This window comes from Bufo gargarizans, chromosome 5 (assembly GCF_014858855.1).
Source record: "Bufo gargarizans isolate SCDJY-AF-19 chromosome 5, ASM1485885v1, whole genome shotgun sequence".
Taxonomy (NCBI): domain Eukaryota; kingdom Metazoa; phylum Chordata; class Amphibia; order Anura; family Bufonidae; genus Bufo; species Bufo gargarizans.
In genome coordinates this window covers 354,580,053-354,595,105 of record NC_058084.1, presented here as the reverse complement: position 1 = coordinate 354,595,105, position 15,053 = coordinate 354,580,053, and the positions used below count along the sequence as shown (strand labels likewise).

Genomic DNA, 15,053 nt, shown 5'->3' with positions numbered 1-15,053 from the left:
TCCTAGTACTGGACAGTGAGGCTCCAGAGTCCGGGTCTCCGCAATGTATGCAGGAGCACGCAGGCTGGGGAGGCACATGGCGGGGGCGTGACCAGCAGCGCATCACGTGGTCACTCCTGTGCGGTTACCGTGGCGACCACGGAAAGCATCACGAAACACCGAATAGTAGTAATGCGGGGAGGGGGAGGTGACGGCTGAGTGATCGGCAGGTGTGGTCAGGAGGAGGAGGGCGCAGCAGGTGGCACTGCTCCGTCCAGAAGGGTGGCATCAGGCTGCACGTACAATGGGCACAGGAGGTTCTGGTTGTGTGTAGTGATGCGATGTAGTGAGGGACTCCGCAGAGGTCACAGAGATCAGAGGGCGCTGACACATGCTGGAGGGCAGTACTGAGACCCAGCTGCAGCACCTAGACTCACCGGAGAGCCCGGCAGGCATTGACACGATCTCCGTCCATTTATCGGCCGGAGTAATGGAGCCAGTACCAGCCGCAGTCAATGGGGGGCGCAGTCTAGCCCCCCTGGTGCAGCAGCCTGCGGTGAAAGCCGTGCACGTGTACAGGAATGGGGACCTCTTCTACCGCGGCCGCCGCATGCTGATCCATGAGAAGCGGGTGGGCAGCTTCGACATCTTCCTGAAGGATGTGACTGGCAAGGTGCAGGCGCCCTTCGGGGCAGTACGGAACATTTACACCCCGAGACATGGGCACCGGGTCACCTCTCTGGAGGAGCTGCAGCCCGGAGAATACTACGTGGCCGGAGGGAAGGAGAGCTTCAAGAGGCTGGAGTAAGTGTCAGGGCGAGAACGTGTGTAGTAGATCCAGGAATGGGATCATATATAGTAGATCCAGGAATGGGATCATATATAGTAGATCCAGGAGTGGGATCATATATAGTAGATCCAGGAATGGGATCATATATAGTAGATCCAGGAATGGGATCATATATAGTAGATCCAGGAATAGAAAGTGTATAGTAAATCCAGGAGTAGAATCATATATAGTAGATTCAGAAGTGGAATCATATACAGTAGATCCAGTAATAGAAAGTATATAGTAGATCCAGGAATGGGATCATATATAGTAGATCCAGTAATAGAAAGTATATAGTAGATCCAGGAGTAGAATCATTTATAGTAGATCCAGTAGTAGAAAGTATATAGTATATTCAGAAGTGGAATCATATACAGTAGATCCAGTAATAGAAAGTATATAGTAGATCCAGAAGTGGAATCATATATAGTAGATCCAGTAGTAGAATAGTATATAGTAGATTGAGTGTAGATCCAGTAGTAGAATAGTATATAGTAGATCCAGTGTAGATCCAGTAGTAGAATAGTATATAGTAGATCCAGTAGCAGAATAGAATGTAGTAGACTGGCAGGGACTTGTGCAGTGTGGTCCTAGTACCTGGTATGTGACTTCCCTGCCCTCCCAGGCTGGGTGCACATCGCGCGCTGGTTCCTGTGGTAGCTCTATCTCACTGCCAGGACTCCCACCTCTTGGGGTACCCTGTAGCCCCAAGTTTTCTATTCATTTATGTCGATTTCTGTGGCATCTGATTGTCACAGATCTACCAAAAGATAACAAAACGTGACATCCAGGGATCCACAGTGTGTGACTGCATGGCATCGTATGGTGGCATTGTGTGAGCGTGGTCATCTACTGTACCCCTGCATTATCTATACACAGGCATGAAACCTGTCTGACATTGGGGGATATTTGCTGGTGTGTATGTGTGATACCCGTATGTAGTTATAGCGTATCATACATCGCGCAGTAACTGCTTTTATGGAAGGATGGCGGGAAAATCAGATTGATAAATCTCTGCACTGGTCGCACGGTTTGCTGCAGAAAGTTCATGGTTTGGGGGAACACAGTGTTACTTTTTGTTACATTGTATCTCCGCAGACAGTAGGAGCCCGGCCTGGGTCCTGTGTGACATGGGACTGCGCAGGAGAGGATCCTCGCCAGCTAATTGATGGTTGTGTCTGTTTTGCTGTTTGTATGTGATTTTTCCTCATTGGGCGAGGCATTAGGCATTTGTGCCACTTTTGGTGTGATTGGTGCCATGCTCAGCAGTTTTTAGTTACTAAAGGGCGGACAGATGTTTTTTGGGTGGAACGACATTTTTAGGTCTCATGCACGTGACTGTTGCCGTTCTTGCGGGACAGCAAAACATGGATACAGGCTGTGTGCGTTCCATATTCCATGGAACGTCAGGTCCTGCCCTCTGTACAACTGTCCTACCCTTGTCTGCAAAACGGACAGGGATAGGACATGTCCTATTTTTTTTTTTTTCGGTGCTGCGTAATGCCCAGACAGACACGGTGGCCTGTCCACATCTTTTGCGACCCCTTTCAAGCGAATGCGGCCATATCCAACCTGCAAAAACTGTGAATCGGATGTGGCGAAAAGCCATGGTTGTCGGCATTAGCCCTTAGCCTGATTTATCATTGCAAATTGTTACAAAGAAAATCCCCAAAAAGTCACAAGTGCCCTCCAGTCCCCAGACAGAGTGCAAACTGACCGATCCTCGGTAATAAATAAGATTAGGCATTAGACCAAGAATTCGCCATGTAATGCTGGTGATGCCTGGTGAAACTTTTTATAGAAACATGTCAAAAGTTTTAATCATTGGGGGTCTAAGCGCCGAGACCCCCACGATCACTGGAACAAGGAGAGAGAAGCTCTCGCATATTGTCAGGGGTGCACCTAGCCTTTCTGCTGCCTGAGGCCAAAACTGAAATGGCGCCCACCCCCCCAATGCTAATTCCTTAACCTAACCCCTTTCCTTCAGCTGCCCCTAACTGGTGCTGCCTGAGGCGATGGCCTCACCTGGCCTCATTGGTGGTCCACCCCTGTATATTGTGCTCTTTCCTCACTGCAGGAGACCACCCAATAGAAGTCTATGGGCCCATCTCAGTGCCATCCTCTGTAGCGAGGAGAGGGAGCTGTATATGCCAGCAGCTCTCTCTCCTGGTCTTGGCAATCAGTGGGCGCCTCAGTGCTTGGACGCCCACTTTTCATATGTCTCTTTGACATACTAAAAGTTTTACAAAAAAACAGTGGGGGTCATTTACTAAGAAGGCTATGCCAGTGTTGGGCATAAAAAAAAGTTGCAAGACTTCATTTTGAGACTTTTTAAACATCAGTGCGACCAAATTTTTTTGCAAATGCATTTTTATGCCTTTCTTGCCAATGGGGAGTGGTGGGGGCCGGGGAAAATTCACTAACATTTAGGCCTGGAAACAGTCACAAATGTTGATTGAAAACTACTCCAGTCAGTGATTGGAGTAGTTTTCGAATTCGGTGGACTGACTGCCAGTTTGTGACAAGGTGTGCCTCCTCATAAATGATTGCATCCTCCAGCAACGCAGGGGACAGCAAAGACCAGCGTAAAAGGACGCTCTTCTCATAAATGACCCCCAGTGACTCTTTAACAAATGACGTGCAACATTTTTTTGAATGTGTCACAAAAAAGTGACTTCAAACCAGTCAGAAACTCTGAAAGGTTAGAAGGTAAAAAATGTACATCTTGATACGTTACCCCCTATGATTATGGCCCCTATCAGAACGACCTCCCCATAATGCCTCCTGCACACGAACGTGTGCGCCCCGTGGGGCAGCCGCAGCGGATCGCGGACCCATTCACTTTAATGCGTCCGGAACGGAAGTACGGTGCTCCTGTAGTGCTCCTGTAGGGTTCCGTTCTGTGCTTCCGTTCTGCACCATTCCGCATCTCAGGATTTGCAGACCCATTGAAGTGAATGGGTCCACATCCGTGATGCGGAATGGCCACGGAACGGCACCCGTGTATTGCGGATCCGAATACGGCAACGGTAAGCACACGTTCGTGTGCAGGAGGCCTAATTCACCCTAGGCATCTGTGCGGCGCAGAAATATGTTGCCACAATCCACAAATGGAAATTTATTTCCATTTAGTTTTTAGTCGTTTTTTTTTATTTGTGAGTGTTCCTTGATCGCCGCCCGGGGTTTCCTGACGCAGTAGATGACAGAAATGACTTGAATTCACTCCTTCTTTTGGATTCCAAAACTGTATCAGGAAACCTGACCGTTTTCTAAGAGTTCAGAATAGTAAAGACTATGGCCTCAGCCGGTCGGCCTGTGTGATATACATTTGTATTGTTTTTTATAGGTTTTGTGTCCCTTATTGGTCAATGTGATAGGCCCATATGGTGCAGTTGTCAAAAACGTTACATATGTGGAATTGTCATTTGTCACTCAATCAGTGGCATGTCATATGTGGATATTATGGTAGACTAGGGCAAGGCGTCCATCTCCACACAAATTATATGTTTCTTCAGGCTATGAATATTCTTTATTTTCTATGGCTGCCCTTGCACAATGCGGCCCAGTAGCAGGATCCGCATGAGGATCACCACTAATTGCCGGGCTGCATTTGGACTTTCCGTCTGGTACCAGTACATACTATGGGGGTCATTTATTAAGGGACTTGTGACTATGTTATTAGTCCTAAAAATAGTCCCTTTTTGACTGGCTGTGCAGCTATTCAGTCGTACGACCTGTTTTAGGTTGTGTATGCCAAAAAAACGACTCCAGCCAGCCAGTATTTACTCCAGGCACAATGGACTTCCGTAGATTTGCCTAATTTCTGAAGAGGTGCATGACTCGTCTTAAATTACACTTATCTTATGTCAGTGAAGGGGGGGAATCTGAGACCTCTAGTCTTAGTAAATGACCCCCTATGTGTTTTGGAAACCATGTACAGGCGCAGCCTGGCAAGTTCAGGTGCGGCCAAGCAGTTAGAGGTGATCCACATGTAGATCGACAGTACACTCTATTTCACTTTATTATTTAGTGCTCCAGAGCCGTACTTCCTACTGGAAGCTGGGACTGGACATTCAGTCCTAGGTAGCCATTCTGGAGGCTGAGAAGAGCTTTTTGGTCACCTAGTCAGCTGTCCTGTACAAATATCTGCACACTTTCCTGCCATCTCGTTCACCACCACTTTCTTTATATTTTTCAGTCTTGTGTCTTCCCTTGCGCCCCTGTTCCATACTTGGATGAATACCCAAGGGGAAGGCGTTCTTCAGCCCACATGCACCATAATCTAGCAATGCAAACTCCTCTTAGGGAACGGCTGAGTCAGTCCCAGGCATCAAGTAGCCATTGTACCTAGAAATCTGCAATAGGAACTTTTGGGTTATTTTCTATGATATAGGCAACGGTCCCCAACCAGTAGCTCAGGAGGCTCGCCATAGGAGTCCTGAGTTATGACCATATGTACTGGCAATTGGCGACCTATTGTTGCAGACCTATCCCAGATTTGCCACCGAACTGTGCCAATTTGGATGGTATAATAATAGTGTTAAATTTCATGTTTATCAGCAATTTCTTGTTTTTCATTTCTCCACATTCAAAATTTTTCTCTATTTTTGAATTGCCTGTTGCTCCCGACCATCACTGAACGTTGAATGTGGCTCAGAACATAGAGAAGGTTGGGATCCTCCGCTCTCCAGTATTTTGTCCAAACCAGTTTAGGCATATCCTCATTTCCATGGGTGGCACATGCAGTAGTCTCATTCTAAAAAGGATTGTTTTAAAGGGAGTCTGTCAGCAGGACATTAATTGTTAAAGGTTCAGAGCTGAACCCGGACATATCCCCTTCCCCCACTCACCCCTCGGACATGACTGCTCCGATGCTCTCCCTTGCCCTGCACTGCATCACGCAGAACAAGGGCTTTTTTCAGGGTCGTAACGATCGCGGTCACAGAGGGTGCGACCAGGCCCGGCGGGGGGGGGGGGCCATAAGTGCTTTTAGCCAGCCTAGTATCCTTCCGCTTTGCTCTGTTTATTTAAAAAGTAAGTGCTGCTGCGCCCATGCCCATACATACACCCTTTCTGCTCAATGTCGGCTAGACCCTGTACTGGAGGTCATGGGTCTCACGGGAAGACGTGATGATGCAGCCATTGAGACGGGATGACCAAACACAGAACAGAGCAGAGCAGAGCAGAGGTAAGTATTTTTTATAATTTTTTTAGGTATGCACATGCTGCGCACCATACTGGGAGCACCTGGCACTATGAATTGAATTTAGAAAGGGTTGGGGGGCACAAAAATAAAATAAAATCTACACAGAGAGGGTGGCAGCCTGGCAGGGGCTGTGCCATACTGGGGGCACATGGCAGTGGCCCTATGAACTGAATTTAAAAAGGGGGGCCCGCACCAGCCATATAAGAGGGGGCCACAAAAATATAATCTATACAGAGTGAGAGGGAAGCAGGGGCAGCCAATCATCCAACTATATACAGGGGTCAAAATGAAATATATACAGTCTGGGTGGGGGCCAAATGAAATATATATAGTCTGGGTGGGGTCCAAATGAAATATATACAGTCTGGGTGGGGGCCAAGTGAAATATATACAGTCTGGGTGGGGTCCAAATGATATATATACAGTCTGGGTGGGGGCCAAATGAAATATATACAGTCTGGGGGCCAAGTGAAATATATTTAGTCTGGGTGGGGGCCAAATGAAATATATACAGTCTGGGTGGGCGCCAAATGAAATATATATAGTCTGGGTGGGGGCCAAGTGAAATATATATAGTCTTGGTGGGGGCCAAATTAAATATATACAGTCTGGATGGGGGCCAAATGAAATATATATAGTCTGGGTGGGGGCCAAGTGAAATATATATAGTCTTGGTGGGGGCCAAATTAAATATATACAGTCTGGATGGGGGCCTTGTGAAATATTTACAGTCTGGGTGGGTGCCTTGTGAAATATTTACAGTCTGGGTGGGGGCCAAATGAAATATATACAGTCTGGGTTGGGGCCAAATTAAATATATACAGTCTGGGTGGGGGCCAAATTAAATATATATATTAGAAAGGAAGGTTTCCTGCACTGTAATGTTTTCAGTAAAATCTTCCTCTTTATTGACGTAACGTTAATCCATATACAGACAAATCCTTAAACCATGCGATAGTTTACGCGTTTCGGACACACTGTCGTAACTGAGCATTTGTCTGTATATGGATTAATGTTACGTCAATAAAGAGGAAGATTTTACTGAAAAACATTACAGTGCCGGAAACCTTTCTTTCTAATGTTCCAAGGACTACCTGTTCATTCCGAGGACGCGGAGCATTTGTGAATAAGGTGAGCTGGATGTGTGAACTTTTGAATATCTGAAATATATATAATCTGGGTGGGGGCCAAATGATATATATACAGAGCGAGCGGCGGAAGGAGGGGTAATGGGGTTGGGGGGCCCCAATCCAAAGTTTGCCCTGGGGCCCATAGACCTCTAGTTACGCCACTGGCTTTCTTGTTTACATTATTACACTGCAAGTCGAAGGCTTCCGCCCAGCAGTGTTCCCGGTGACGTCACTGGCACTAATGGGTGGGCTTTAGCGCTGCCCGCCCATTAATTCCGGTGACATCACCGGGCTCACTGCTAGGCGGAAGCCTTTGCCTAGCAGAGACCCGGTATGTCACCGGATCTAATGAAAAAGCCCTTGCCCTGCACGATTCAGCGCAGGGCAAGGGAGAGTATAAGAGCATGAAATACTCTGATGCTCATGTCAGAGGGGCTAAGTGGGGGAAGAAGGGGTTATAACTGGGTTCAGCTCTGAACCCGAACAACCCCTTTAAACCAGACACATGCCCTCGTAGGACTAGCTCTGAGGAATGTAATGATACCTTTCATTTAGCGATCCATTCATTCTGGAGAAAAATAACTTTTCATCCGTATGTAAATGAGCAGTTAAGTGCACCGAGGGCGGGTCCAAGCCAGTCTGTGCACCCTTGTGCCTCCTGGTTTCTCTGCCAGCCCCTGCCTTACCTTCTTGAATGACATGGCCAGGTGAGATGATTATGCAGAAACCTGGCTCTGTCAATCAAGAAGGAGAAGGAGGGGCTGACAGAGGAACAAGTAAGAGTAAGGCCTCTTTCACACGGGCGTTGCGGAAAAATGTGCGGGTGCGTTGCGGGAACACGCACGATTTTTCCACGCGAGTGCAAAACATTGTAATGCGTTTTGCACTCGCGTGAGAAAAATCGCGAAGTTCGGGCTTGGTATCGGTGTTCTGTAGATTGTATTATTTTCCCTTATGACACGGTTATAAGGGAAAATAATAGCATTCTGATTACTGAATGCATAGTACAATAGTGCTGGAGGGGTTAAAAAAATAAATAAAAATTATTTAACTCACCTTAATCCACTTGATGGCGCAGCCGGCATCTCCTTCTGTCTTCATCTTAGCTGTGTGCAGTAACAGGACCTGTGGTGACGTCACTCCGGTCATCACATGATCCATCACATGATCCATCACATGATCTTTTACCATGGTGAGGGATCATGTGATGACCGGAGTGATGTCACCATAGGTGCTGTTCCCCCGCACAGCTAAGATGAAGACAGAAGGAGATGCCGGGCTACGCGATCAAGTGGATTAAGGTGAGTTAAATCATTTTTTATATTTTTTTAACCCCTCCAGCGCTATTCTACTATGCATTCTGTATTCAGAATGCTATTATTTTCACTTATAACCATGTTATAAGGGAAAATAATAATGATTGGGTCTCCACCCCGATCGTCTCCTAGCAACCGTGCGTGAAAATCGCACCGCATCCGCACTTGCTTGCGGATGCTTGCGATTCTCACGCAACCCCATTCATTTCTATGGGGCCTGCGTTACGTGAAAAACGCACAAAATAGAGCATGCTGCGATTTTCACGCATGAAAATCACCGCTCATGTGAATAGCCCCATAGAAATGAATGGGTCGGGATTCAGTGCGGGTGCAATGCGTTCAACTCACGCATCGCATCCGCGTGGAATACTCGCCCGTGTGAAAGGGGCCTAAGGGTGCACAGAGTCCCTCGGTGCACTTAACTGCTCATTGGCATATAGACTAGGTACCTTGTCATTTTTCAATTTTGGGCTAATTAAAATCCTTATAGTGCGATTATTCAATATATAGGGCTCTTACCTTTTTCTGTGGCTTAGTTTCTTTAAAAACTGCACTTTTATAATATGTTTATTACCACTTACCAGCAAGTAGGGCGGTTACTTGCTGGTAGCCGACCGCATCCTCCTTTAAAAAAAACGCCCCCTCCTCCTGTTGATTGACAGGGCCAGCGAGCGCTCTCCTCCTCCGGCTGGCCCTGTCTGCAATTCAAATCCCACGCCTGCGCCGTACCGGTCTTCAGTCGGCGCAGGCGCACTAAGAGGAGGACGCTCGCTTCCTCAGCACTTCCTCAGTGCGCCTGCGCCGATGACGTCTTCTCTTTCGGGTTTAGAGGTGATGTCATCGGCGCAGGCGCACTGAGGGAGTGCTGAGGAAGCGAGCGTCCTTCTCTCAGAGCGCCTGCGCCGAATCAAGACACGTAAGGCGCAGGCGCGGGATTTGAATTGCAGACAGGGCCAGCCGGAGGAGGAGAGCGCTCGCTGGCCCTGTCAATCAACAGGAGGAGGGGGCGTTTTTTTTAAAGGAGGATGCGGCGGCTACCAGCAAGTAACTGCCCTACTTGCTGGTAGAGAGGTAATTAACATATTATAAAAGTGCAGTTTTTAAAGAAACTAAGCCACAGAAAAAGGTAAGAGCCCTATATATTGAATAATCGCACTATAAGGATTTTAATTAGCCCAAAAATTAAAAATGACTTTTGGGGGGGGTGACAGAAACCCTTTAAGCAGTGTGCTGCTACTTGTAGTTCTACGCATTGTGTTGCAGCCAGGTCAGCGTGCACCTGTGCCCCTTTTTTATATAATTGGTTTAATTTTTTGTGTCATAAATATAAAAAGTGATAGGTGTCTGAATTCATAATAAAAAAAATAAAGTTTTTATGTGGTATTGCTGTCATTGTACTGACCCAGAGAATGAAGGGAACAGGTCATTTTTACTGCATAGAGAATGCCATAGATTGTAAGCTCTTGCGAACAGGGCCCTGACTCCTAGTGTTTCAGTTGTATATTAGCCAGTTACATTTTTTTTGTACATGAACCCTATGAATTTGAAAGCTGCTGCGGAATATGGTGGCGCTATATCAATGCATATTATTATTATTTATTAATTCATAAAATTGCAGAATTATGTCCCCCCCCCTTCCCATTCCACTCCATTTGGTATTTATATGCAGCTTCCATTTCATTGTGTGCAATTGAAAGTACAACTTGTCCTGCAAAAATATATGAATAGAAAATTTTAAAAGTTATGGCTCTGGGAAGGTGGGGAGTAGAAAATGAAAAAACGTAAACTCGCAGATCAGGGAAGCATTAAAGACACAATAAATACGGATGAAATACATAGTTTCATTCCCTGGAAGCCACCTTCCTTTCAGACTCTCAGGCTACACAAAGCTGGCAGTAAATCTGTGCCCACAGTAATGCGGTATAACCAGAGCGGCCCAGTGTAAGAGAAGTCATTTGTCACCTTTGTTCTGGTCATTGCTGATGAAGAGCCTGAAAGATCTGAAGTCCTGAGCAAATAACCGAGTCTCTTAATAAATGGCAAGATGTTTGCAGGCTTTTAGGAGCTCTGACTGTCGGTTTGTCATTTGTGGTCACCCAATGGGACGTAGAACAATACCTGATGAATGAGAGTTTGCGCCTTTACGTTGACATTTACGGTTCAGAACCGTTGCAGAAATCTCCGCAATCATCTGGACAGGGTTTGCAGATACCCATCTACCCGCTGCAGAAACAACCTCTTTCATTTGTATGGAATTGCAGAAATGTCTGCGACAGATCTGCCCGTGTGTGAACATACCTTCAGGGTCTCATTATAAATCAGTCGCTGTCTGTAGGTAATATATATAGGTTAGCTGTAGATCTGCTCCGTTCCAGCAGAGGTATGATCGGCGTACAGCTTGGCTGCGCAGTCTGTATAGAGTCTGAGGTACAGTAGTATGATCTTATGCCTTATCTGAGGCTCAGGCTGCTGATCTGTTCCTTCTCCATACTTTACACTGCAGCAGCTCTGCGTGTTGGAACTGCCTGCTGTTTATTAGCCTAGTGATCTGCTGCCGTAAATCAGTGCCGGGCACGAGGACTTTCATTACAGCGAGTTCAGAATGTAGATAAACACGTGCAAAATGATGTGCCTATTGATGCTGTATTGAAAATTCACCTGGATTTGAATACGTTTGTAATTTCATCCACAGTAATCAAAAAATGAAGTGTAGCCACTGAGTTATTCAATAAAATGGATCTGTATAGCGCCACCTGCTGTTTCTTCTTTTCCTTATTTCTGTGACCACCTCAGTGACATTGCTGAGGTGGACGCACATGCTCAGTTCTAGCCTTCAGCTGTTAGAAGCTGTGACAGTTACGGAAAGAGAGCTGCAGCAGAACTGACACACCGCCTTAGCTGCGATAGGGAGGGAGCTGCAGCATAAAGGGCACACCCCCTTAGCTGCGATAGGGAGGGAGCTGCAGCATAAAGGGCACGCCTCCTTAGCTGCGATAGGGAGGGAGCTGCAGCATAAAGGGCACACCCCCTTTGCTGCGATAGGGAGGGAGCTGCAGCATAAAGGGCACACCCCCTTAGCTGCAGCAGGAAGGACATACCCCAACTCTCTAGCAGGAATAAATCTAGCACAGCAACTGGATTTTCATTTTTGACATTAATAACCCTTTTAAAGAGACCCTGTCTTCTCTCTTCTGTTATTCCTCCTCATTTATTAATAATGAAACAACTAGGTTTTTTCAGTTGGGGATGTTTACCTACACAAACCGATAATGTATCAGACCGCTTGGGACACGCCCCTTTGACAAGGGATTGGTAACACCCAGTGGCCAGTTTATTCCTAAATATTCAGGAGGAAGAACAGGGGAACATCACGATGCAGAATTCTAAGTGGAGACGATCCAGAATTGAATGCAAGAATTGTTTCATGTTGTATATTCAACTACAAGACTATGGGGAGATTTATCAAACTGGTGTAAAGTAGAACTAGCTTAGTTGCCCATAGCAACCAATCAGATTCCACCTTTCATTTTTGACAGCCCCTTTGGAAAATGAAAGATGGAATCTAATTGGTTGCTATGGGCAACTAAGCCAGTTCTACTTTACACCAGTTTGATAAATGACCCCATATGTCTTTTACATATATGTTATCTAGTGTATATGGTAATAGGACTGAATGATATGTCAGATTGCTATAAAACATTTTTATTATTTTTCAGCTACATTCATATCGGAGAGAACAAGAAAAAGTCTGTAGACCCCATGAGCCAGGTAATGATTTATTAGTTTCAGTTCTTTGTAACATTATGTTAAAGGGGTTGTTTCTCTTCAGGAAATACCATTTATCATGTAGAGAAAGTTAATGCAAGGCACTTACTAATGTATTGTGATTGTCCATATTGCCTCCTTTGCTGGCTGGAGTCATTTTTCCATCACATTCTACACTGCTCGTTTCCTGGGGTTACGACCACCCTGTAATCCAGCAGAGGTGGTCGTGTTTGTACACTATAGAGAAAAACGCTGACCTCTCTGATGGCAAGGACCGCAGAAGTGCACCTTTTCTTATAGTGTGCAAACGTGGCCACCACGGCTGGATTGCAGGGTGGTCTGTAACCATGGAAGCAAGCAGTGTATAATGTGATGGAAAAATGAATCCAGCCAGCAGAGGAGGCAATATGGACAATCACAATACATTAGTAAGTGCCTTGTATTAACTTTCTCTGCATGATAAATGCCACCTGCTGAAGTGAGACAACCCCTTTACCCAAATCTGATTGAGCTCATATATTTTATACTTTGGTTCTTACAAAGCCTTAAAAAGACAGTGTAACTAACCTAACAATTATGTAGCGGCCAGAGGTCCAGTGCGGGGCCAGTATGAGGGGATGGGTGACCGCCGGGCAGCAAGCAGGGGGCACAGTTTAATTGAAAATTAAAGTTATACCCATCGCTAGGATATGCCATCAGTGTCAGATAGGTGCAGGTCCTACCTCTCTCCAGAATGGGGACCCCAAAGTGAAGGAGAGCGCACTGTGCAAGTGTGACCACTCTCCGTTCATTGCTATGGGGGTTCCAAAAACAGCCGAGCCCCGCAGAACGCCCTGTGCATGCACGGCCACCTTTCCATTCACCGCTTTGGGAAATAGTCGAGCCAACGCTTGGCTGTTTTCAGGATTCCCATAGCGGTGAACGTAGGGTGACTGCGCTTGTGCAGTGCTCCCTTCTTTTCTTTGGGGGCGGATATAGGAGCAGGTCCAAGAGGTGGAACACATTGATGGCATATCCTAGCATTATGTCATCATTGTCTGAGATGGGAATGCCCCTCTAACTTCCGAGGCTTCCCTCTATCTGGACATATCTAATCCTGACTTCATGTGCCTTTGTCCCAGCCCCAGCTCTGTAATTACCAATCTGCCATAAGCCATTCTGGGGTTGGAAACGCCACGCATTGAGATCCGAGGTAGAATGGATCCATCATCTGGATACTTTACCATCGACAGGGGTAAAAATAGATTTAGATTTAAAACCCTGTCATGGTAGTTGATTTATAGTGGTATATATCCCTCCGTAATAGTTAGCATATGTTTTCTGTTATAGGGAATCCCTCTAATGTGAAACAGAGGAATTCCCCAAGGGGATTGGTTGGTTCTAATGGTGTCAGGAGTGACATCACTAGGGAAAGGGAATCCCAGCCCTGATTGGCTAACCTGGTCCCATGATGTTTAAAATGCCCGAAAGGGCAGTTGAGTTGAATATTCTAAAATGTATTTGATGTTTTTTTGGGTTAATTTTAAATGGATCAGATATGATATATATGTGAAGTGAGGATTTATTTTCGCTTGCTTATAACTGGGTACACAGGGTAGGTCTTTTTGACCATTGTAGTAGGAATATATAAGAAAATAGATGTCTCTCTTTACTAAATGCAGAATGGGAGAAGTAGTACATGCAACGGTATTAAGCACAGTTCCAAACAATTCACATTGCAAATCTTCTATGATAATGATGTATGGATTGGATAAAGGCTAAGATCGGCGTCGTAGTAATCCTACTGTCTATCTTTCCAAAGTCACTTTCTGCAGAATCTAAGGCTGGCAGTAAGGTTCTTGCAAAACTTGCCTGTAATTCCCAGCTGAGGGGTACAGGATTAAGATATGGCTGGCTAGGACAATGTTAAAGTGTGAAGGGTGTCTAAGCAATGTCCCTCTCACTGCAGTAAAGTCTTTATTGGCCTTTAAGGGGTTATCCAATTTCAAAAACAGCCCCCCGCCCCAATGTGCTGGGCCTCTTACAGGTAATATACTTACCCCTCTTCCTGCGCCGTTCCTGGTCCCCGCACCGCTGCTGCTGCTTCTCCCTGTACACGGATGAAAACATCCGGTGTCGGGGGAAGCAGCCAATAGCAGGCAGGGATGGGGATGAGTTTCCCTACCGTCACCCGTGATGCTAGGGAGGCTAGTCCCCGTCCCCGCCTGCCATTGGCTGCTCCCCCCCGACACCGGATGTTTTCATCCATGTACAGGGAGAGGCAGCAGCGGTGATGCGGGGGACCAGGAGTGGCGCAGGGAGCGGGGTAAGTATATTACCTGTAAGGGGCCCAGCACATGGGGGGGGGAGCCGTTTGTGAAATTGGATAACCCCTTTAAACAGCGAATAGCTTACTGACTGACTCCAGTGCTTGGCCATGCAGATTGTGGACTTTCTAGTTCTTCCATTATCTCTTTATCTCTCTCTCTCTCTCTTTAAAGTATGGATGGTTTTCTCTCTTTGGATCTCCCAGAGATAGTGACTGTCTGGCATGTAGGCCTAGTCCTCTGAGGAGTGAGCGCACGTTGCTCCTCTCACTGAGCTTGTATTGACCTAAGTCGTCTCCCAGGTTCCTACAAGGGCATACTTAGGATTGTTAACCCTGACGTATTCATAGAAAACTACAGTGCCTCAAGTAACATTATATAACATTTAAATAACCAGACACAATTTGCACTTGCATTACTGCCAGTAGGAGCAGGTTCTAAACTGAAAATGCAGACAGTCTTAGGCTACTTTCACACTAGCGTTCGTCGGTCCGCTCGTGAGCTCCGTTTGAAGGGGCTCAC

At 46.2% G+C, this 15,053-nt stretch overlaps 1 protein-coding gene across 2 annotated transcripts in view; it reads left to right on the top strand.

The window, feature by feature from the left end:
* The first annotated feature begins 225 nt into the window (after positions 1-225).
* DCDC2 (doublecortin domain containing 2) overlaps positions 226-15,053 on the top strand; it is a 137,568-nt gene continuing 122,740 nt past the window's right edge. For both annotated transcript variants that reach the window (XM_044295235.1, XM_044295234.1), the window contains exons 1-2: positions 226-783; positions 12,177-12,228. In XM_044295235.1, the coding sequence (XP_044151170.1) occupies positions 371-783; positions 12,177-12,228 (465 nt within the window). In that variant the 5' untranslated portion in view covers positions 226-370. The remainder of the gene's footprint in view (positions 784-12,176; positions 12,229-15,053) is intronic.